At 41.5% G+C, this 25510-nt stretch overlaps 1 protein-coding gene across 2 annotated transcripts in view; it reads right to left on the bottom strand.

The window, feature by feature from the left end:
- kank4 (KN motif and ankyrin repeat domains 4) overlaps positions 1 to 25510 on the bottom strand; it is a 77145-nt gene that overhangs the window by 16916 nt on the left and 34719 nt on the right. For both annotated transcript variants that reach the window (XM_034080861.2, XM_071202921.1), the window contains exons 2-3: positions 4098 to 4166; positions 144 to 3677 (exon numbers count right to left, since the gene is read on the bottom strand). In XM_034080861.2, coding sequence (XP_033936752.1) covers positions 144 to 3677; positions 4098 to 4116 — 3553 coding nt within the window. In that variant the 5' untranslated portion in view covers positions 4117 to 4166. The remainder of the gene's footprint in view (positions 1 to 143; positions 3678 to 4097; positions 4167 to 25510) is intronic.

Raw genomic sequence — 25510 nt, 5'->3', positions numbered from 1 at the left:
GAAGGAGAGGATCATTTCTGTGAATACGGAATTGATTCTGCTCATTCAGTTGATTACATATAGGTAGGCAGGTTTAAGACAGACAAATAAACAAATGTGTAGAGAGAATAAACCATGTGCTTCTAACTGAACCACAGGCCTACCTTGTTCCTGCTGTTTGCTGGCTGCTGCAGCTTTCTGGCCTGGTGAGTAGAAGGCAGAGAGGACACTGAGGGAGCTGACCAGTTGACTTTGAATGGAGCTCATTTTGGAAGGACCAGGCTTTCCTCCTGGTTTCGCTGTTGTTGCTGCAGGGATTGCCTTCCCCGCAGGCTTGGTTTTTGCTCCCTTCGCTGCCTCTGTTTTTTTCCCTGGTGTCTGTTTCTGTGTGCTGGGGCTTTCCTGCTGGCTGGCCGTCTGTTGAGTTCCAGTGCTGCTCCCCAGTTGTGCCCACTGCTCGCCAAGAAGCCCTGTTAATCGGGTCACAACATGGCCCAAAGCGGCAGGCGATGTTGGTGACTCACCGGAGCCTCTGCGAGAGGGCTCTGCCTCCCCAGCATCCCGACGTAAGGCCTGGGCTTCACTTGAGTTACGACGCTGAGCTGTCTCGCTGGAGCCTCTACGTAGTGATTGGGTCTCGCTGACATCTTTGTGAGGGGGCTGAGTCTCACTGGAACTTCTACGAGAGCCCTGAGACTGAGGTTTGGCGGTAGATGACCCCTGGCGGGTTGGACGGGTATGCGCTTCTCCTGATCCACGTGGTGCTTTTGGCTCTTTTGTGTCCCGTCGAGCTGCAGAGGTTTTAGGCTGTGCTTTAATGGATTTAGGATGGGTTTGTACGTCAGTGGAGCCTGGAGACGGGCCCTGAGTCTCAATCTGAGGTTGTGATTCAGATTGCTTCTCACTAGACTCCCCAGGAGGCTTCTCTGCTGGGCTCTGGTCCTCAACCTGAGATAGAGATGAGGCTTGTTGTTTTACCTGTTGTTCAGATTGCTGTATTGGGGTTTGGGCCTCTATATGAGGTGTACCCTGTACCTGCACCTGGGGCGGATCTTTTGTCAGGGACTCCTGGGCTAGAGTTTCACTGGACCCTCTACTGGGACGGACAGGTGCAGCCTGAGGTTGAGGAGGTGATGGAGGTGATGGCTGTGCTTGCTCCGCTGAGGGCCTACGGCCTCTCTGGGGTCGGACAGGAACTACTGCCTTTGCAGCTTCATTCTCTGCTGCTGCTACAACAACCATGTCAGTGACCACAGTTTCTTTGATTGTTGCGCTCACAATCGCATATTCTTTAATTTGTTTCTCCTCTACAATCTCCGGTGCAACCTGTTGTGTTTCAATTATTTCTGTTACTTCATTATTTAGGGGCTCCATTTCCTTTATTTCTGAGTCATTCTGTGCCATAATCATTTCAATCTTGGATTCTATATTTTCTATTTCTGCAACAGGTGGATTGCTACTTCCTTCATCCTCACTAACAATTTTCGGAACTAGAATTTGTTCAGCTGTGCTTTCTTTAGCTGTAATTGCAATCTCAGTGACAACTTTCATTACCACACTTTCACTGTTTCCACTGCCTCTTCTTTCATTTGCTTCCTTTTCTTCCACTCTTTCAATGACCACAGTGTCTGCATATTCTACTCTTTCACTACCTGCACATTCTCTCACTTGACTTTCTGCTTCTGCACCTCTGGATGGATTGTTATCCTGTCGTCTTCCTATCTCTGTCTCAGTCTGCTGGTCTGTCCTTTGTGCCTCCACTGTCTCGGTCACCCTGTCGACAGTGTCCACTCTCTCTGTCACTGTACCCATCTCTACGCTGCTGGCCCTTGGTCTCTGTGGATGGTCTGTTTCTATCTCTCCCTCGGTTTCTGTGACTTGGTATACCCTTACCGCTGTAGGCGTCTCAGTCATCTGATCTTGAGTAGCGATCCTTTCGGTTACTGTGCCCCGTTCGATGCTGTTGGCTCTGGGTCTTGGTGGGCTCACAGCAGCTGCTTCTGCCACCATCTTTGCTACCTGTTCAGGTGTGTCAACTTGAATATTCTCTGTTCCTTGATCTATACTTACAGCCATTGGTTGGGGTACACACATTTCAATACAAATTCTATCTGTATCTGTCCCCTTATCTACTGTACCAGGTAATTCTGTCTCTGTCTCTTGGTTGGCAACATCTAATTTTTCTGTCTCTGTCCCTGTGTCAATACTTACTCGTCTTGGCATGCTGTATGCTTCTGGACTGTACAACTCCACTCTCACTCCATCACTCAGTTGTAGTATTTTCTCCTCTTTTACCTTGTTCTCATCTATTTGTTCTTTCAAAAGGGTATTAGTTCTCTCCAGGTCTTGGCTAGCCTGAGTAAGTTTAACTTCGAGTATCATTAGCTTCTCCTGTAGATTCGGCATACTGTTTGCGTCCTCCTGTTGTCCACCTTTTGCTTCTTCCCCATCGCCAATACTGCTAGTCTCTGCATCTTTTATAGCCACTCTAAGTGATATTAATTCTGGTCCTGCAATATCCCGCGATAGCTTTTGCACTGCATGCTTAATCGGACTCTCGAATGTCTCTTTTTGTTTGTCTGATATTTCCGACTGTTGTGTTTGTATCTGTGATTGTTGCTCTGACAACACACTGATTTCTACATGTGCTGAAGAACTTTTCAAAGATTCCTGATTGAATTCTCCCTCCTTTTGCAAGACTTTATTTTTCTCTGTAGCCCCATGTTTCCCTTTCCCAGTTACCAACTTTGTTGACAAACGCTCCGAAGCATCTAGGCCTCCAGTGGGTTGAGTCTTCAGAGCTAAGTTGAGCCCTTCTGTAGGTCTTTGTCCCTGTGGCTGAAAGTGTGTCCCAGAATCTGAATGTGATGCTATTATAGAGGATGATGTGGAAACCTGGGCTTCGGCTTGGGCCTGGGCTTGGATCTGGGCTTGGATCTGAATCATAAGATCCTCCCTCTCTTTTCTCAATGAACTGATCTGGGCCTTTAGTTCAGGGATTGTTTTGACCTGCTCTTCCAGCTCTCTGACCCGCTTCAGTGCCACTGTGATCTGCTGGTGAAGCCCTCCCCGATCCTGAGGAAGAGACCGCCTGTCTGTTATGTCCGGTGAAGCTCGAAACATGTTTTCTGTCGAGCCACTTTCCGGTGTTCCCGCATTACGGTCTGGACTGCTTGAATCCGAGCCTTTCCGCTGCTGTAGAGTGATAGGCATGCTTGATGCTCTGAGCAGATTAGGACGACTTTGAAACCCAACAGCTTTCTCTTCAACAGCCAGGGCCCCAGCTCCTGATTCATCTTTGGGCTTTTCTGAAACATAGACAGCTCCCCGACTGCTGCTCTGACTGGATTTCCCCCCTTCACTTGCTCTAAAGTCATAGATCTGTTGGACCTCTGTCACCCGTGATTTAGGTTTGGGCCCAAGGGTGGACGTCCCAGACCATGTGCTATCCTTTTCTCTGGGGGTTGGCCTGGCTCCATGCCCAGGAAGGCTGAAATTTCTGGGCAGAGTACTGAATTTGGCTGGGCCCTTGACCCTTCGCTGAATGTGGACCCTTTTGATGGTGTTGCCTTTTTCAATGTCGTCAACATACTTGAGGAAGTCCAGGTCTAGGTGAAAGCCATAGGGAGTTTCCACTGAGTAGGGCAGCTGCTTCCTCTGAACACCGCCCTCACTGGCCTTGGTCTGAAAGCCGTTGGCTGTAAGGAATTAACAATTAATTGAAGAATCCTTCCCCTACTATAAGACAATTGACAATAACAATAATGGAAACTTCACGGCAATGATTTGTGAAAGCAATGTGCAATGTCTTGATGAAATGAGCCAAATCATTATTATTCCTTTGCACCCACTTGTTCAGACAGTCTGTCCTGAGATACACACCGTTGCTTCATTATGTATTATCATATCAATTACTGGGAAGTAATTATGCTGTGATTGTGTAAAAACAAAACAATCAATATGCAAAATGCTGCTCATGCGGTGTTAACTTTGGAATAAAATATAAGGCTGGACAGTTATCACATTTAGCCAATAAACCCTTCACTGCTTTTGGTCAGAAAAATACATAGCAAGTTACATTTTGGGGATGTAAGGGGATTGTGGGATTAAAAACTCACCGCTTTTCTTGTCCATCATAGGAATAGGAGTTCTCAGTCATCGACTATGCCACGGTTGGATCTGGTAGCCTACACAAAACAGAAATCTTTGTTAAAGATTGTTGTAAAATATAGCAAATCTATCCATCATTGTTGTAAGTCATCATTCTGCCATCTTGTTTTTTTTTCAAATGAAATAAGTAAGAGTGTCTGGTGATTTTGGATAAGGCTCTTGAAAATGCACCCTGACATGGCCAGAATGTTTATTTTTGTTGAAATAAATTGGCCTCCAAATTTAACTCAAAGACAAAACACAACAATCATTTGCCTCTTTGAGTAAAGATTTTCAATAAGCCACGTAAAACCATACTTCAGCCTAGGCTTGGTTGCCAGAGACACAAGGGTACAGAATATGTGAAATACATGTGTTGTAACTTCTCTGAGATTGTAACTTATCCAAGAGATGTGTAACAGTATTTAGGTAAACCCTGCAACATTATGTCAAATGTAATACTAACCCTGTAATACTTTAAAGGCACAACAAAAGTATATCAGGGCACCAGTTTTAACTGCCCAAATTGTTATAGTGAGGAGAGGAAAAGCATTATAATGAATGACTAATATGCAGCTATGACAAGTGTTATAACAAAGGTAAATATGCAGTTCATTATTTTGCAGTCTCAGCAACAAATCATACCAAACAACAAATATGAATGGTACAATGAGGGGAAAAGCAGCATTATTGTATCCATTAACCTTATTCAATTTGCTTTGCTAAGCCAGACCTTTAAAATATATTTAATTGTCAACACAACCCTGGACAGGCCCAGAGAAAGGAAACACGTTCCATTTGGTGCCACCGTGTTTCATTTGTTTCCCTTGGAGAAGCAGAAATCAGAGCTGCTTTCCCATTTCTTTTCTTTTTTTTTACAATAAGCTTACTGAAAAGTAGAACTAAGTGAGTCAAAACAAATAAATTAAGAGAGGGGAGAAAAACCTTTGAGGACTTTCAAAAAGCCGCCTAATAAAATATCCAATATGTCTAAAAAAAAAAAGTCAATACAGCAAGATTTGAGTGAGCTGCGCAGCTCGGTTCCATTTTAAATGGACACTTGAGCCCTGGGGGAAAAATATCATTTTTTAGACTCAAGCAAATAGGTACAAACTATTTTTGCAATTTCCATGCAAATGTAGTCACTTGAGAAAAATGTTTGCCATGAAGAAATCATATAGCACAATAATAATAGATTTATTTTATTTTACAGGTGCTCAAAAACGCTTTATAGGTATAGTAAAAAGAAAAGAAAGGAACAACAAATAAATAGTTGAACGGAAGCTCTGGTTTAACAAATGATTGAATTCAAACTTCAAGATGTGAGATGTTAATCAGCATTTACATTTCCCTTGCCTTGGTGGTATACAACAGTATTCAATTGTGCAGCATATTTATTGAAACAGGCACAACAGAAGGATCCTTTAATGCATCATTTGTTATGATGCCCCTGAGATAGATGTTGCTAACTATATTATAACTGATGTTCTATTGTGATGCAAATATTTGACACATTGCAGGTACTGTATGTGTAACAGTGTTTCCTCTGTCATTTGTCAAATTCTTTCCTATTTGGTATCAATTTAACAGTCAAAGAAGATAAAGTTCTAGGGGGAATATGTTAAAAAAACAGTCTTTAGAGCAACACTTTTTCCAGTTAAAGTGGCTGTTTTGTTGAGGCAAAAGAATCAGAACATGAAATTCCAGACAAAGACTCCAAACCATTTGGTATTTTCTGTGTATCAGTTCAGTTCTTTCTTCAAAATAAACTTTTAACTGACCCGACACCGGCTCCAGTAAATGCTGAGTAGGTTTATTTCAAAGCAAGGATTGCATGAGCCGGCAATGCAATCAATCAAAATGACAGCCAGTCCAGCAAGCAGCTTAAACAGGAACGTCAACGGCCCCTATCCCGTCTTCATATAGAGCCCTAATAATGAAACAAACTGGTGACCTGGGGCTGAAATGTTGTCTCTTTTACTGATGAACAGATATCTACACACGTATAAAAACACAGAGATTAACTGACTGACAGCCTTTGCACAGAATCTGACACCATGTGATTGTAACCATGGTAACCATACTTCAATTCACTATTAGCCCCTGGAGTCAGGAGAGCATAGGCATTCCTGACTCCTCCTGACAATTAATGTGACTACAATCGGCTTGCTGTCCTTAAAGGCTTAATTAGCCGATCTGGGAGCAGAAGAATGCTGCATGTAATTACTGAGTGAGGTACAAGCAGACCCCACTGGCAATTATACACAGGGGGCAGGAAACAAAACCCTTCTTAATTAGATCATTACCAAAACGGAGAGGCAGAGGTAGAGTTGGAGTGAATGGAAAAGGGACAGAAACATGGGAAACTTTAAAAATAAAGGCAGGGAGGAGAAAAGGAAGAATAGATAAAGAGCGGAGAATATGTGAAGCTTCCGTTTGGCAGGAGGGTAGAAAGTAAGTGACAGAAGGGAGGATGTGGAAAAAAAGTTACTTGAAAGAACTGCCAGAAAACAGTGGACCTAACCTTCCCCACAGTGATGTACATTTTTTTTAAGTATCCTCCTTTTTAATTAAAATCACTCTCATTGCTTTTTTGACTAATGAAAGGCCTCAGGGCAACAAAATAATCCTATTGTATTTGGTCATTTATTTGTTATATGGATCATTTTCCATAAATGATGAGCGATAGCATAAGTCTGTTAACAATTCAATGAAAAAGCACACATTTGTATGTGTTAGCTGTAACTGCACAGTAAGTTGTACATTATTCATGTTAGGCTATTGATTCAATATAGGAAGTCCCTGATGATGCATGATCCATTCTGGATTACAGTCATAATGAGCAAAAGCTCATAAAGGCTCAGATTATCCAAATACAGGCTCCACAAGGCTAAGGTAGCATCATTTTAGTCACTCTGAACGTTTTTTCAGTGTGTGTGCGCTTCAATTGCTTGCAGTATGTTGATATATGTGTGTCTTGTACCACATGCACATAATAACCCCATAAATGACATGCAGTAATCACTCAACACCAATCCAATAATCATGGCAGCTGGTCGAGAGGCGACGACATTGCTAATGCGAAGCCCGGAAGACAGGAATAATGAAAGTATAGTCAATAAGCTCATACTGACAGACAGTTTTCATTTGCCATCAGCGTGGAAACCTCAATCAAATGTATACTGTTTTTTGGGGGGGTTCTTTGAAGTAGAGGTGTGGGAACTCAAATAAATGGTCCACGTTGTTGTAACATTTCCAAATTTCCAAAACTCACAACAATCACTCAGAGAAAACTGCAATTTCTGCAAACACAGCATGTTGATTATGGGTACAATGGCTACCAAGCTATTTCTAATTAAAACTTGCACCCACTCCTCGATTCGGTACATACACGCACACGAAGCAAATAACCGCTGACCAAACCAACCCAGGAAAGGGGGAAGAGTTAATTGAATGTCATGGGTCATTACATTGGTGTGCCTGTGCACTGGATATTGAATTAGTCTGATACACTGACACAGAGCAGGCATGGATAGAAGACAGGCCAACAGGAAATAAAATTTGAGATGGCAAGCAGGGGACAGGAGGTGGGCGGTCGGGAGAGAGAAAGCGAGTGAGAAAGTGAAAATGAGGCAGAGATGGGAGTGGCAGCTGTACTCACTCACATCTCAGACAAGCAGAGCAGCTTTACCGTTAATTTCAGTCATTTTCTGTCTCATACTCATCTCATTAAAAATAAAAAAAATACACATGATTGCATTACAATCTCACGCACACACACACACACACACACACACACACACACACACACACACACACACACACACACACACACACACACACACACACACACACACACACACACACACACACACACACACACACACACACACACACACACACACACACACACACACACACACACACACACGCACACACGGCAGTAGATATAATTGTGTTCTTCAGCCATGTGAAAGCAGCAGCAGGGGGAGAGAGAAACAGGCAGTGAAGCAACAATAACCAAAGTCTCAAGTCGTTATCACAGCCCTGACTCGGACCAGCTATCTCTGTTTACCCCATGTACTACCTTGAGAACGAAGACAGAAGTGTCCAGCTTTTATACGCAGACTCTCAGCCTGAGAGAGACACAGACAGATGCTCAAGAGCACATGTGCAGACAAACACAGGGACACCGCTTCAGACACAAATGCAAAGTACTGGATCTTCGGTTGCTGCCTACTGCAGCACAATCTTACAGGAGTACAATTTCAACAAAGCAAGAGAAGATTGTATCCCACGGGCCAGCACACGAAAAGATTACTTTGCAATCTAATGTGGGTGTTTAAAGGTACCTCATTAACATTTAAAGCAATTTGAGGAGATTTCAAAATGTAAGGGATAATCAGTAGCCTATTTTCCACATTTGTTTCTAAATTGTACTCCTCCCCAGATTAATTGTTTCAAAAAGAGGTAAGTTTGCAAGGTTTAAAAGCTATCGGTAAGCATGTTTGAATCAATCTAATCTGGAAAGCATTATGGTTAAAAGCCAGTCATCCAAAACGTTGCTAGACCTCAGCTTTTTGTTGTGGTTAGGGTTATGTTGTTGCATTAATGCCAATGGAGAAAGGAGGTTGCATCAGTCAATAAATGTGCATATCTGATGTTATGGATTACAACTACTTGCGCACACCTTCATAGAAGCACGGACATAAAGTGCAGTTTTTCCTGTGCCATTTTAAACTGAGCAAGAAAGACATTATAGAGTATTACTTCTACAAAGGTAAATGGAATGTATTAGCAACTAAATGTCACACATTTAGTTAGTCTGGTTTGATCAGTTGTTTATGGTAACTAACGCTCAACTTTAGACAGATATTGCTGTGTAACTATGTGCAATTGTCTTTTTACTGGAGGTTAGTGTAAACATTATATGTGTGGTATTTGGTATTAACTGACTCCGATTTCAGAGGAATTTCTGATGATACAAGTGTGAGTGAGGGATGCAGCTGACGGTGCAATTAGTTCAGTGTAGTGAGTTGCAGGTGTGGATGATGACACACTGCAGCACTGATATGCTCCAGAGCAGCACTGCCAAGACAACAGGAACTGGAAAGATTCTGATTGCTGTAGCAGATCGAATGAAGGACACTGTTGACATAGAGAACATGAAGACGGACTAAGCACTGAGATATCAGATAAATGTCTCGAGGATCTGTGTGTGCTCGGCGGGAACAGATCAATCCCTCTGCTCTACAAGAGCCATTTGAGCAGAGTCTCTTCCATCCCACTCCAATCGAAGATTATCTCTGTCTACATTACAACTACACTCTTCTACTACAATACAGCTGCTGGGCCAATTTGGCTTTAATCATCTTTACTCTCGTTCAGTCTGGCCCACTCTCATCATCTATAATTCTTCTTTCAGTCCTAATCCAGTATGATCTAGTCTAGTCCAGTCCAGTATGACAATGTCTGCATTCACAGGCAGCCAGATTGTTCCAATTGTGCGACACAACATCTGGCTATGAACCCCAGAGAAAACATGACTGGGAGCTTCTGTCGATGAGCTTCATTAAACACTGGCCCTCCCGCAGGACTGTTCAGAGGAGGATACTGTTTTATTACAGGTCAGTTCAAACGGCCTTTTCCTTGAGCAACTGCTAGTGAAGATAAGGGTTTGCACTGGGTGTTCAAAGAGAGTGATAAAAACTTCAAACATTTCTGAAAGCATATACAACAATATTTTTAAGCTCACTGCAAACAATAGAAAATACTGCAATACAAAGAAAAAGCACAAATTGATGGCTCTAATATGTCTATCTGTTTTTCATTTGCGAGTTTCCTTTGACTCTGTTTAAGGAAACTACTTGTCAGGACATCAAACACTACAGGGCCCAAGGATTTCACTGGTGTTCAGAAGGATGAATAAGGATGTACAGGAAGCATGTGGAAGGTGACCTCCAGTCTCTTTCTCGTCAACTTGGAGAGACTTGGTGAGGCTGCTGCTGAATATAACATCTCTGTTGCTTTGTAGCATGTGATGGATACACTGATCCCATTGATTTACATGTCAACATGTCAGTCTATACAGACAACCAATAAAAGCAACAGAAATTATGTTTATCATTTTAGGAGGATATCTGGCCCTTTATTTGGACAACTCACAGTGTGTCACAAGCAGAATTTAATATTCTATGAGACATATTGTTCTTTTTTTGAAAAACATTGATGTTTTCCCTTTTAGCAAGGCTCTGTTGGGCACTCGACATAACTAAGAGTTACACTATATTGCTCCTCTCAAAGTATACATTATTTGAACATTAACTTAAGTTTAAACTGTGAGAAAGACTCCTCTTAAAAGGAAAAATAAAACATTGTATGTCATTATATGTCAACAATCCAACAGAGCTCCAATGTTTAGTTTCCATTCTGCATTAAATGCTATTCTACCATACAGCATTGAGAGTAAAAGACAATTCATTCTTCTCTTTTTTTCCCTTCATGGTTAAATTAATGGTGTATAGGATTAAGTGAAATGAAACTTTCAGATACTCTGCTTAGTCTCAGAAGAGCACAGCTGCTTTGTTTCACCATGACTTGTGTTGTATTTCCTTATACTGGAGCGGCACACAAGCTGACATACTGTCCTTGTATCTTTGTTAAGAGGCTGCATGTGTATAAAACAGTGATGTACCTGCAGCTCATAAGCAGTACCTGCTAACCGTGTTGGTGCTGCAGCCTGTCAATCAAATATCCCTTTTATTCTCAGTCATGACACCTGTGTGATCGGCTATTTTTAGTGAGTGACCACAGGAGGGAAAGAGGAAGAATCACTTTCTCCCTCTGCATCATACAAGTGATTTTAAAAGTTTGAACTATTTTGAAGCTTATTTTCAAAAGCGGTTTTGGTTTGTGGAAAACAGTGTGTATGGAAGTGAAACAAAAAAGATGCAATTTCAACTTTATCTGCATTAGCGTGGACATGACCTTAGCGTTACCACCCGTATCCTGCTTCTGCCTCGTCTGTCAAAGGACAGATAACCGTTACGCTGTTCCCTCCCTGCAACTGTTTTCTTATCAGCCTATCACTCCATCGCTTTATCCGCTCTATACACAGAACGTATGCACCTTCCTTTTTCAGGCGGCTTCCCTCATGCCCTAGTGGTATTCTAGCACGAGGAGCAGCTGCCTGCTTTCATTTGCAAAAAAGGAAGTGACACACCATCTATTATTCATTGGAGCACACAGCATACCCCTTCTAGCTGGGGCTGCGTTAGCATTACGGCTACATCCGCTCATGGAAGTTAATGAGGGTGGTGAAGTAATTGCAACGGCTAATTTGCATGTGGGCCATTGGACTGTTCCTATATGTCAATGTTAGCAGATAATCAAAGGGCTCGAAAACGATGGTTGAATGAGCCGTTGGAGATGGTTGGCAGCGTAAAGGATGGCAGGAACATAGAGAGAAGCAAGGGAATGTGGTTTCGAGAAAGTAATGAAAAAAGTGAGAAAGGGTGACAGAAATGAGGGGAAATCATAGGAATGAGAAAATGGGGAAGGTGCGCAACGGAGGAGTAGATCACTTACAGCGCTGCCATGTCACATTACATCTCCTTCCATTCACTATGACAGGTAAAAACAACTCACACAAACATGCATCAAATATTTAAATATACAATATGGGCAAGTTTCAGCTGATGTATTACACACCACACTCTCACAGAAGCAGGGGTTATAAATAAATCTGGATCCCCCTGCTCATTAATTATCACTTCCAACTAAAACCACCAAAAATAGGACACACACACACACACACACACACACACACACACACACACACACACACACACACACACACACACACACGGAAGATTTGTGCATGGAAGCACACACACACATACATTCACATACAATGAATTCCCTCTCACAGTCACACCCCCCTGGAGGAAAAGACACAAACTAAAGTGTGAAGCCAGGTGGCTGTGCAGAGCGGGAAGGACGACTCTGGGAAGAAATCAATACTTCCAAATTCACACTCTATTGATCTGAGCGTGAGGACAGCCTTTCAGCTCGGCGTCCGCACACACACAACATCACACACAGACAGGATAAAAAGAGTTGGCGGATTGCCACACTGAGTAGCTCAATAAATGTCACTGTGTTGAGTGTTTGTGAGAATGTCCAAACCACATATACAGTCGATGGTCTGAACACATGTATGATTGTCAGCCTGCCCATTTATTCCTCCCACATTTTGTCAGCTGCTCAAGCTGTGTGTGGAGAGCAAACATTATGCGGAGAAAAACACCATCCTGCCTCTCCCTCTTTCACACATGCATCTACATTTATACATACATCTACTTTCCTTTTCTCTTCACACTCTTTGTCTCACATCCCAGGCTAAAACATGTGACCTATATGTTCTACCCTGCAAAAATAGACCGGGAAAGAGGGAGTGAGAAAAGAGAGCGAGGTGAGGTGTAGCAGATCGAGGAAGAGGAGATGAGCAATATTAAGTAAACTAAAGAGAATTATGGCCGATAGAAACTGTGAGATAAAGAAAGCAAATTGTTCATGAGTGAAAAAAAGGAGTCAGAAAAAGGGAGTAAATTCTCAGGGTGATGTTTGCCTCTCACATACCATGCAGCTCCGCTCACCTCCTGTCCTTCCTGTTTCTGTGAGTGCTACTGACCCTGTCTCTCTTCTAACCTCAGCAGAGAAACAAAGTGAAACACACAGAAACAAAAGGAGGGAGGGTGGGTGTGGTGGTGGTAGAGATTGTGCTGAGGGGTGGAGGGAGCAGAAGAGAGGTTCTCTATGCTCTCCTAGTATGATACATTCAATAGCCTGCCTTTTGCAGCCTACTGGCCCAAAAAACGAATTCCACACTCAGTGCTCGACACACAAATGTAGTAATCAACCACTGCTGCTTCTCTGTAGTGCAGCAACTTAAAGTGTGTAGATGTGAGTGTGTGTAAAGCTCAAGATGTTCTGAAGTGCAAATGACCACAAGGGATACATTATGCAGAGTCCTGTGTGTGTACTAGGGGTCTGCGTGTTCAGTCATCCATCTACTGGTGTGTTTCTGAGGTCATGTGCGCGTGTATGTGCATTTAGCCTGCGGGCACACGGCCTGCCCTACAGTGGACTCCCACCATGCACCTGTCTAAGTATTACTGCAAAACCCCTGCTGTGCTGCCCTAGGGCCACACAAGGCCTGCTTTGACCAGGTCAAGCTCCACACAGGATCAAAATTACTTTTTTCGAAGCTTTAAACTAGCCTTGATGGGGTATCATAAATTGAACGAGTAACCCCCTAGTCAGTTCTGTCCATCTTAATAACAGGAAGCAGTGTAATGAGTACCCTAGCTGGTCAAGCTGGCTCTGTAGTGTAAATGAGGTAAATAATTAACAGCCTTTAAATGGGCTAACTGCTTGGGATAATGGGTCGTATCTCTTATCTCGCTCTTGCACCTATCCTTCAGACCACCAACGCTAATTCCCCTTTAAGGGAATGTGTGGAACCCATTTTTGAAAAGCAAACATCCATCCAAAAAAAGCTCAGCAGCAGGCATGCAGAATCTGTAAAATATAGCCTCACATTCTGGTTCGTGATGCCATGAGAGTGCAGAAATATACAAAGCCCATGAAATATTTATATGGATATATGGCATAGCTGTAGCGATGCCAGGGCTCTAAATCAAACCTGAATGGCTCTATCCTGAGGCCAAAGGGTTTATTTGCATTGAGACTGGAGAGAGATAGGTTGACACTCAGTGCTGATATACTGTAGAGAGCAACTGCACTTTAATTTTGTCATTAATTACTTTATTTACTTTTAGTATGCTGTTTGTAATGATTCAATAAGAGTAAGAAAAGCACAACATGTGAGGATGTTTGAGTCAAATGTAAATGCTTATCCGTAAAAAGAACCAGACAACTGGTTAAGTATTGTAGCTTTGCATCAGTGCAGTGCAATACATGTTACATTTCAGGAATGGGAACATAACTAAGTTGGTTGGACCTTCCGCACTAGTTAGGAAAGACATCTCAGTTTATTTATTTGCTTTAAAAATAATTAAAAAAGACATGGTGCTTTTCTTTACTCAGTGTGTTAACTTGAAATGAAAAACGTTGTCGAACACAGACAATGTTCACGTCTTTGACTAAATCCTCCCCTCTCTCTATGTGTCCAACACAATGCATAACATCAGCTCACATCCTTTCATCTAAAGCAGCAGACTGAAAGAGGGTGTAATGCAGCCTAGAGGGTTAAGCTTCCCTCTTACCGATCACATGAACCGTCTTCTGTCAGGAGGCCTCAGATCCCACCTCAGACCTTCAGGACTTGTAGAGCCTCTCTCGTCTTTTCTATGTTTGTCCTGGTTTGACGTTGCCTGTCCATCTCACTTGTTCTTCATTGAAATAAATAAAAATGCAATGTCTATATAGTGTGCACTAAAAGAAATGGTTGGGAATAAGTCCCTGCCTAAGTTCATGTGCCTCTTTGCCTTGGGGTGGGGAAGATGGAGCACATACACAGTAATACATGGTATTAAAGTCACCCTTCATGGTGGGGGGATTCACATGACCACATGACCCTGGGACCTGTGGGGAAATAGCTCCTTAAGATGCTTTTCAAAGTAAGGCAAGGGCCTAAAAGTAGCCCTTAGAGAGGGTGAGGCTCAAACTAAATATGTTTTTTGACCATGTTGTCTTGATATGGACTTTTTTTCTCTATAATCAGTATTTCTCCCTTTGCTTTTGTCATAATATAAGAATAGGTGTGGGAGTACAGCTTGGTGACTGCTGAAGTCTGGCATCCCAGGCTTCTGCAAATGCATGTGTTTGAATGTGTCTGGCTCTGTGGGAAAACCCAACAAATGTTTTTACTGCTGCACTCCACAGCTCATAAACATACAGTTCAGCAGAACAGTTGGGAGTCAGACGCTGAGTTTTATTTGTCTTACTGTGGGAGTTACAGAGAAACAAAAAATAAAGAATTCATAATATGCAGAATGATAATGGATAGTGGCCACAGCAAAGCACTGCTATCAGTCACCAAGTGTTACTCCTCACCCTCAGGTTACACTGTCAAATATTTTTGAGACTTTCCATGCAATTATCCAATTCTGGGAAAAGCAAATAATTACATTTTGCGTTATACTGTAAGGAATACTTTACTGCTTATCATTTGTAATGCCTGCTGTGTCTCATTATAATATGTGTGCTATTATTAAAGTTTCAGGTTCACTAGCAGCTTGAGATTCATGCCAGTTCTTGGAACAGATAATTATCTTTGCTAGTGTAGCCTGCAGTATGTGCGTGCATATTTGTGAGTGGGTCCAAGTGCGAAAAACCCCAAACAGTCTTTACTCCAACCTCAAATCCAACAGCTTTCTTTTGTCCTTTTTCAAAACTCGAAGTAAGGATGGTAACATTTTGTTTTGTTTTTGCATTGACACAGATGTTCGGACATAATCTCTATACTTTTACAACTTAAAGATGTCAAATTTGCTTAAATGCAGTTGCGGTTCAGAGTTGTGTTTTAAACTATGAAAGGTAAACTGGTGGCAGATTGGAGACTGCTGGTCAGTTCCTGAAGAAATGCATACAGATGTAACTGTTTTTCCAGGACCAGTCATTTGTAATCATTCATACATGAGACCACCTTTTGCTCTGGGATAGATAACGTTAAATCGTATTTGGTGCTAGATTAATGTTTAGGCTCTACATTCCTTTCACAGATTTACAGTGTTCCTCATTTATCAAGCAAAGTTATGTTTTGATAAAAGATTATTTTATGGACAAATATGTTTGCTGGCTGACCACATCTGTCAAACTGTTTACATTTGCGCTGGCATCTTTTTTAATGTTCAAAGTGTATGCTATGTTTGATTGAAGCCATACATCAATGCTTGGATACACACACAGTATCCCATAGCTCTTCTTGTAACAAATACCAGCTCAAGATACTGACATCATGGGCCATCATCCCTGACAAAAAGAATGTGTGCTGCATTTTCCCTTTGTTTGCATTGCTTCTATTCTCACCCCTTCAAGGAAGATACATTTACAGACTCCAAGCGAGGATAATGCCCATAACCCACTGCCTGCATATTCTCCTCTGATTCATTTTTGGCCTGTGTAACCCTCCAAAAATCTCTCTTGGTTAAAATGTCCAGCTTTGTGTCTTGGTGAGTGTTGTTTTTGTTCTTATGTGTTAGCACAAGTGGATATGGAGATGCAATGCCTGATAGGCTGCTCTACATGCTTGAAAACGACTTTAAAGTCCACCATAGTGTGTTCTCTCCGAGCAAATTATTTGAGTGTTACAACAAATACCCATTACATAAATGGTTTGAAGGTGGAAAAAAACCCACAAGCTATTACCAACATTTTCCACTGAGAACGAGCGAGGGCTGGCAGACATCCTGAGGAAGGCCAGTTGCTGATAAGGCCTCCAGGCAGGGGAAAGAATGTTTACACGGTAAAACAGATGCCCACTGAACTGACCACAGTACACACCTCATTGCACAGCTCAAGTCAAAATGACCTCTGAACTGTGCTGAGCACTGTGTCGTCATAGTGTGCATGAGAAGCAAAGAGACAGCGAGAAAGCTAGAGAGAAGCAGTCCGTAAGATACACTGCTGAATGAAGTCCACGTGCTTCCCTTTATGTTTACCATCTACTCTTCCTCTTAAACCTCAGGAATATTGCTGGGCTACTCAACTCGTAACCATAAGAGGTCCCATTCTTCAGAAGTCTATGAGAAAATGCTTGATTTATCTCCCCAGTAAATATTTTCTTCAAATTCAAATTCAAAAGCTTTTATGCTTAAGCTTGACGTGTGGATCACCTCAATCTCTAGTTTCAAGAATTCTTCTATCCAGAGTAACGTTCCTTTTTGTAAATGATGATCCCATTTAAATACCACAGTGCTTTTTGGTGTGTTTCTCTGAGTTTTTAGTCTCATAACTCTAACCCTGTCACAGAGATTTCAGCTCATTCAGGTGTTAGTTTAGTTTGAATTATCTTGTTTAATGTTCAGTTGTACTTTGCTCCACTGCCTCGTGTCACTTCTGGTTGCAAACAAATTGGCCACAATGGCAAATTCAAGGCTTCAGAAGCGTAGTCCATCAAAAATGGGTGACATCACTGTGACCAAATCCACTGGTTATACAGTCTTTGGTCCTACTACAATCATTTCTAATTCTGCATAGACTTTAACTCTACTTTCCTGAATATCTGTAGTCACTAGAAAATGCAGGGTGACAGGGAGGACATTTTTAACCAGAGCTACGTAATGTGGACACAATAAATACAGGTTCTACTACATTACTTCTCTGTAAGGCTCTTTTGCTCATTATGCATTACATTTCTGCCAGATGCTTTCCTCTGTTTTCCATAATGTCAGATTACAGTAAATCCTGTCATTTCAGATTCTCATTGGATCCCCAAAGTCTCCATAACCCACAAATTATACTTGACATGACAATGTGTCATAGCTGCTACAGAGCAACTTTGTATAGAAAGAGCAGCAGAGTGGAAATGTGTCTTTACTAGTTAATAATGTGAATAACAACAGCTTTTTGGTGGTGTGCTAATGTTTAAAATACTATAGATATGATTTGCTTGTTCTACTAGATGTGTCACTTTAAAGCACTAGGCTTATCTTTAAGTGGGCATGATAGCTTGTGTGGATTTGTATGACTTTTTTATTTGAGTCAATACACCATAAAACTACAGAATCTAATTGATTCCTCGTTGGTGCAGTGCACTAGATGGAGATGAAAAAGTGCATCAGCCATTAGAAATGTAATATTGTCAATTTTTGAGATGGCACGTTTCCATTAGATGTGAAACAATGCATCCACAGCTCGAACACAATGTGATCAGCTCTCATTGATTTTTGGAAGAAGCACTCTCCAGCAGCTGATGGCAGGAGAGGAACTTCACCATTAGTGTTTTATTGTGTTTCTAAATAAGATCATTTCTTTATTTATCTCCCAGCGTCACTCAATCTGATTTTATTGTCCCTTTTTATCTGATCTCAAGCTCAATCTGGTGCTGATCTGGTTTGGAAGGACTGAGATAAACTTGTAGAATTGAAAATAAACAGACTGCACAAATTTAGGAAGAACGATTTGAGAAAATACAAAAACTAGAGGAACATACACAGAGAGAAAGAGAGCTTTATCATTAACTGTGGGAGAAGCATGCTAAGCTATAACCGGATTGTGGCTTTGGTCTGCTCCCTCCCACAGACAGCCTCTTCCTGGAGGACTGAACTCTGCCGACCTGAGGGGGCGAGACACTGCACAGACTACAGCCTGGACTCTAATATCACTAATAATCACTACAGCCAAGAAACCACAGACAGAGAGCACTGAGAGAGTAGAACAAGAAGAGAGATAGTATTTAATGTGCCTGTTATTTTGTCTATGTTTTGTTGTCTTTGTGAAGCACATCTCGTATTTCTCTCGTTGTTGGCATATCTTGCTTTGTTTATTCCCAACCATGAATCAACCCTGAAGCCTGAACCATGAGCATAATAGACAGCCAAGGAGAGAGTTGTAAGCTATGGACGTAAACAAATTAAATGAAATAAAGAAATAGGACATCCTGCTGTAGACTACATTACTGCAGATGTAACTTGGACGAAGCTGACATAGTGTCGACTGATTGAATATAAGCAGTTTCCAATTCTTCCCCCATTGATTTTCAGATCATTATGAGATGAACAAAAACCAGCAGCTGTCAGGAAGATGGGAAATCAATCTATAAATGTATGCTTTGTGAAATGGTTGTCAGTGGTATCAGCGTGACATGTTCAAAATAATAGGTAGGCCTGAAGGGAAATCCTTGTGTTTTCAAACTGGGATTTATCTTCAATGATGATATGATACCATGAGAGTCACTCATAGGTTAGCTGACAAGAGCGAAAAAATAATTCACCATGCTCAGCAGCTCGTTACAATAGCTTCATGGATTTCAAGGGGGCTACTTTGTGAGTTTGAAATGAACATAAACACTTTGTGTGTCCCGAGTAATGTTGTTTTTGCCATAGTCCATGTTTCCCAGATCACTTTAACTGAGGTAGGGTTGAGTGATTTGTTTTGATAATATCTGTGGATGTTTTAGACCACAGTGATTTGTAATGATCAATGTGATCAAGTACCTTGATTAGTATGGTATTTCATTCGCTTGAATAACCAGAAAAACAAACAAACTCCAAAGTATTGCTTATTTTAAGCAATATTTTTAATTTCTTAATTATTTTTTCCAAGATATACTCATATCACAATATAAACTCTTAACAGATGTGGTTAAAGTGTTACATGTCATCATGTCACAAAGTAAGACTCAATAAGGCTACGATAACAGCACCTAATACATTTTAAATCATGAAACAAGGGCAAAAAACATTGATTAAGCCTCAATAGAAGTGTTAAGAATATACATTTCTGCTGTTGGTTTTACATCTGTCCAATTTCCCCGGGCACAATGTGTTGCTCTGTGCCACACTGAACACGTGGAAGACACGGTGTTAGCCAGGAGGCTGCCTGGGCTCTTTCAGCAGGCAATTTGTTGAGTCTGAAGAGAAGGTACATGGGGTCGCGTCCTTGCCTGAACAATTCCCAGGAATCTCCCCTTACATAAGTAGAAATGGGAGGGGGGAGCGGAGCGTTGTAGGTTAGAGGTGTGTGTTGATCCCAAAAGGGTTTAATCGATGTGATTGGTCTTCATTCTGTGAGAGAAATGTATTACATGTGGGAAGATTAAACAGATAGGACAACAAAATGTTATGATAGCTAAGAAAAGGTTTTATAGAAATCCAAATTGAGCCTTAAACAAAGAATGAAAAGGTAAGATAAACATAAACTCATACAACAACATACTAATCTCCCTTACACTCTGGACCTAATCTGAGTATTGCTCACACAAAGCAGAACCATCTGTATCTGCCCTAAGGGAGTCCTCTGTGAGTGTAATGTTTTCCTTTAGTTAAGAAGGGAAAACACAAGATGTGTACAGTAACTGTACTGTACATAAATCTTCATAATTCAAACAGAATGCTGTGAATTTAAAAAACTGAAGCCACATGCTTTGGGATTTTGCATAATTGCAGATAACAATGGAAAACATTTCCTTGGGTAAATAAACGGCTTTTTGAGGGAATTTATTCCTGGACTGGATCCAGTTAAAAATAAATATACATTTGGACTCAGGCGTTTTATTCCCATTTAGTGTTTTTAGAATCGAGGGGAGATTATTTCAGGAAGGATGAGAATAAGGAGAGAAAACGAGTAGGATGTAGAAGCATGCAGGGCTGGTGAGCTGGCTGAGCTTCTACCATGTGCTTCATGGGTGAAATCATGGGTTCAAGTCCAGCTCACGGCCCTCTTTGCGTGTCACACCCGCTCTCTTATCTTTCCTCTCACTCTCTGTGGTTACCTATCTTGAAAAGACAGAGTGTCAAACTAATCTTGAGGATGAAGTGCAGTCAAAAGGGAGAGGTTTGTTTATTGGCATTGTAGAGCTGATGCCTGCGGCTCCAAAGAAGAGAGTTGTGGCCAAAGCCTTTCATTTCTACAACCTCTTTGTCTTTCCACCTCTGTCTGCTTCTGTGATTTTCTTCTCTTATTCTATAATCTGTCTCGACACACTGAGGAGCTAACTGAACGCAGCATAGCACCGCAGGCTAAAAGGCTGCACAAAGAGCAGCAGTGGGATATTGGACAGACGTGAGGCCTGCTGGGTTCAACACTATGTTGTGATGTTGACTGGCCTTTCTTTATGAATTGGGATATTCCAGTGGTGCTAAAAAAGAAATGGGTCAGGCTGAAGAGCAATAGAAGGGAGAGGAGTGACGCATAAAGAGAGAGGTTGATAATATAAGAGTAATTAGGAAATAATGGAGAAAAGAACACAATGGGAAAATCCAGAAATATCATACAGCTATATTACAGAGTGAAAAAAGGAATGGGCTGAGTGGCGTAACTATCGAGCCGGCCAGGGGCCCATGCAAAACAAAATATATATTTACTTTTTTTCAAAATCAAAAGTTATAAGTATATAGCTATAGCAGCAGAAAGTTTGGCAGCATTATAACAAATTGAATAGCTTGCATTTATAATGTACAGCAAACCAAAACACAAGAGCGGCGCTCAAAAGAGAAAGGACAAGAGAGAACAAGGAGAAAAAACTGAAAAAATTAGACAGAAAAAAATACTGGAAAACATGAATGACCATACCTGTCATTGTTGCGACCGCAGAACGCTCATTCTCAAAGCTCAAATTGATTAAGACGTATTTAAGAAGCAGTGTGGGACAAGAATGACTCAGTGGATTGGCAACACTCTCAATAGAGAACAGCAGAGCCCGGAAGTTAGACCTGGGGCCTCATTTATAACGCCGTGCGTAGGATTCACGTGGGAAGGTTGCTTACGTAGTAGAAATCCAAAAAATAGGTACAGAAATGTTCCGACATTTTCCGATTCACCAAACATTGCGTACCGGCGAGGAAAGTGCGTACAGCACTTCCTACGCCGGTTTCCCTTTATAAATCACAATCGACTCGAAATGCGGTCCAGCTTTTGCGGGCTTCACGTAACGCCCATATTTGCCTATAAATAGTCAAAGAAACGCCCATTCATTCATTCATTTTGACTGACTTTATCATCATCATCATCATCATCATCATCATCATCTTTATTTAAAGAGACTCTTGGTCCATTATTACAAAACATACAACACTCAAATATAAATAAAAAAAAGGCAGTTATACCAATGTTTCCACAGAGGTGACTGGTATCGTACAGCACTGAAACACGGATTTGAAAGCAGCATAATGACAGAGTTATGAGAAACATTCAATCGACAGATGAATGTGTACATCAGATTTCTCAAAAGAGCATGGAACGTGTTGACTCGTGCATTACAGAACATTTCACTTGCACTGCACCACCTTGGTTTTCTAAGCAGTATACGCAAACATTTATGAAGAAGATCACAGGAAATGACGACAGAACAGCTAAAAAAGACATCTCACATCGTGTCAGATTTTGGTTATTTTGGGGAGGTCGAGATAAATCATATTGTTTGGTGGATGCAGTTTGAACCAGAGTAGCAGCATGGAGGTCGGATCGTCACCAAAATAAATAAATAACTGGTCCGAAAAAGGTTAATGACATAAAGAATACACATAGCCTTCCTCAGGCAGTGTGTTTGTACCCGGAAGAGGAGACACCCCCTTGATGATAAACTGTAAGATATGATCGGGGAATCCCTCCGGAGTGTAGTCATGACGACTGGATCTGAATTATGTTTTTGTATTTGGTGGTTTGTGTCCCAGCTGTCGATCAGCTGTGCGCAGCGTCTCCACTGCAGCAACTCTATATCCACCAGTTAAAGGAAATGCAACCAATGTGTTGTGTTATATAGCTGTACAATTTACCACATATGGTGTTCTTAGCTTCCATACCTCCTGTGTTTTACGAGCGACTTATCAAGTCTTGGCAAACGGCATAAAACACGATTAAACATGATAGCCTAGTATATAAAACCATGCTCATACAACCTATAGAAATGCAAAACGGCGTCAGTTTAGACGTAATTCTGTCCTCCTGCTTACCGCATCATTTATGAGAAAACATTTCATAACATTAACACAACATATTCGAGGTGGTTTTAAATAACATCCGTATTTATTTATTTCTCCAAGTTATGTTTTTGTGTGCACTGAGGAGTCACAAACAGGCATTTGTTTAATCATTTTAAGATTGGCTTTAATCAATGTTTGAAAATGAATTCTTCATATATGATAAATGAGAGGTAACATTTTATTTATGGTATTGTTTCCACATATTTCTCTCCATTCTTCGCCCTGCCAACGAGGTATCGCAGATTCTCGTCTCTCCCGTTGTTGTGCTTAGTGCGTACGCATGGGTTAGAGTTGCGTGGAGGACCGCACATTTTCCCGTCAAGTTAGTATTTTATAAATCGCAAACATTGCGTAGAAACTGGCGTACGCCATTTTTTGAGCGTATATCCCTTTATAAATGAGGCCCCTGCCCTGAGCAGCGTTGTTGACTGCTTTGCTGAGCGCAAGGCCCGCAAGATTAACTTCTAATGGTGAGTGTAGCTTTTCTCTTGTTATGGAGAGGGGTCGGAGATTTAAATCTGTAGCAATGTAATTGTGACCTCTCTTATGTGGGAAAATGCGCAGGGTGCGCGCCTATGTAACCTGTGTGTGTGTGTGTGTGTGTGTGTGTGTGTGTGTGTGTGTGTGTGTGTGTGTGTGTGTGTGTGTGTGTGTGTGTGTGTGTGTGTGTGTGTGTGTGTGTGTGTGTGTGTGTGTGTGTGTGTGTGTGTGTGTGTGTGTGTGTGTGAGAGAGAAAGAGAGAGAGAGAGAGAGAGAGAGAGAGAGAGAGAGAGAGAGAGAGAGATAGGACTGCACGATATTGGAAAAAACTGACATTGCGATATTTTCTTCCCCTGTGATATATAATGCGAAATAAAAACATACAGGAATTGAAGAAAAGACCGGTTTTTTTTTGTCCGCAAAACATCCTTTCTTGAACTTTAATGCTATACAATTGGTATTTTTTAAACAATATTTAACCTGATGAAGGATTTTAGTCACGGACTTCTGGATCTTAAGTTATCAGAGCAACAATCTGAGCTAGCTGTGATTGGTGGTTTGCTGTGCATGCAGAGCCTGCATGTCCCTCACTCAAGTACCCCTGACATGAGAGCCGCGCAAGTTTTCCTTTTGTAGCAAGCAGCAAAATAATTGTAACATGACGTGTTTGAGTTCATTTGCCTACTTAATATCGCACGTCCTAAAACAAAAAAAAGAATTGCACGTCCGGTAGTTTCTGGAGAGCTGTCTGCCCGTTTTGTGAGTGCACTGCGCGTGTGCGAACATGTGGCATTGTTTGGGATGACTTAATTAAAATAGCATCCACCAGTAAAAAAACACCAAAACACCACTGGTTGGCGCTTCTGAGTGGTTGTGTGTGTCCTTGCTTGGGGGAGGACACACTGAAATATCTCTCAGAGGGGCGTGGGGAGTGGCTCCTTATTTTCATCTAAAGTAACAGACAGAGAATCAGCACTTTTTAATCAGGGCTGAAACAGAGGGGATTATGGGATGCTGCAATGCATGATCTGTTTGGTATTTGGAGCCAAACACATCAGAGACACGTTTTGTATATATCGAGACCTAGAATATAATGATGAAAAACAGTATAATAGGGGACCTTTAACATAACCCACTGTTTGGATCTGGTCTAACTTCTATATTCCATAAAACAAAAGTAAGTGTTTGGCATATGGTTATAGTGTGGGGTGACTTGTGAACAAGCATTTTTTAAATAATGCATTAACAAATCGTTATTCAGAATAAGAAGAAGTTGTAACTGTTCTTCCCATTATGGCAATATTGTATTTTAGTCCCAATGTCTCCATGCCTTTTAGACTACCTATTTAAAAATGTTTTTAAATGTGGCTGTGTCTTTAATCATAGTGAGAGAGGAGGATGACGGGAAACATTAGTGGGAAAGCAATTAGGATATTTTGAGAGGAGAGAGTGGAGGTACATCAGTCAGATAAAACAGGGAAACACAAAGTGCTTGAAGAGAAGTGAAATGAATCAAAGTGATGATAGGAGATGAAACCACATAAAGAGGGAAAGGAAAGAGAGAGACAAGACGTTGATGAGGGGGTGTTGAGTATTGGACAGGCTTTTAAATTACATTTCTCTCTTTCTGCCAGCCGGATACATCATTAGCTAGACTAGTGTCGGCATGGAATATCTTTTATTTTATGAAAATTTAAAGAAAGCTCATTTCTTTGAGCAGAGTTCTGCTTGCCTGTACTCTTTTTCTCTCCGATCCCGTCCCTGCACTCGTTTTAATTAACCAACTTTTTTTAAGTGCTTGTGATCTTGCGCTGTAAGCGTTTTCAGTGGGTCTTGCTAAATCTTTGCCCAGTTCTGCTGCAAAGTGTAGCTACTTGATTTTTAGATTGACAGCCCCGAGTTTGCGTACCCCAGAGATACTGGAGAGATGCTGCGACTGCTGCGCATCCATCTGTCAGTCTGTCAGCTGCCACATGAGCCAGTGGATACAGCCAAAACGGCACACCATGCACAACAAAAAACACAAATAGCACATATTACCCCTATTAACACCAGCTTTAGTGCATGCACACATGAGAGGAACACACACTCGCAGATGTGTACAATGGGGACATCATTTCCTCTTACCCATCTCCCTTTTCTGGGGCTGAATCCCACATTTTCTTCAAACCCCAAATCTATCAAAAACAATATCTTATGGGGGGGGGGTAGTTATCTGCCTATGTTGCTAAACC

Source organism: Pseudochaenichthys georgianus, chromosome 4, assembly GCF_902827115.2.
Source record: "Pseudochaenichthys georgianus chromosome 4, fPseGeo1.2, whole genome shotgun sequence".
Lineage (NCBI taxonomy): Eukaryota > Metazoa > Chordata > Actinopteri > Perciformes > Channichthyidae > Pseudochaenichthys > Pseudochaenichthys georgianus.
The sequence above is the reverse complement of the archived record's forward strand: the minus strand, read 5'-3'. Positions and strand labels throughout refer to the sequence as shown.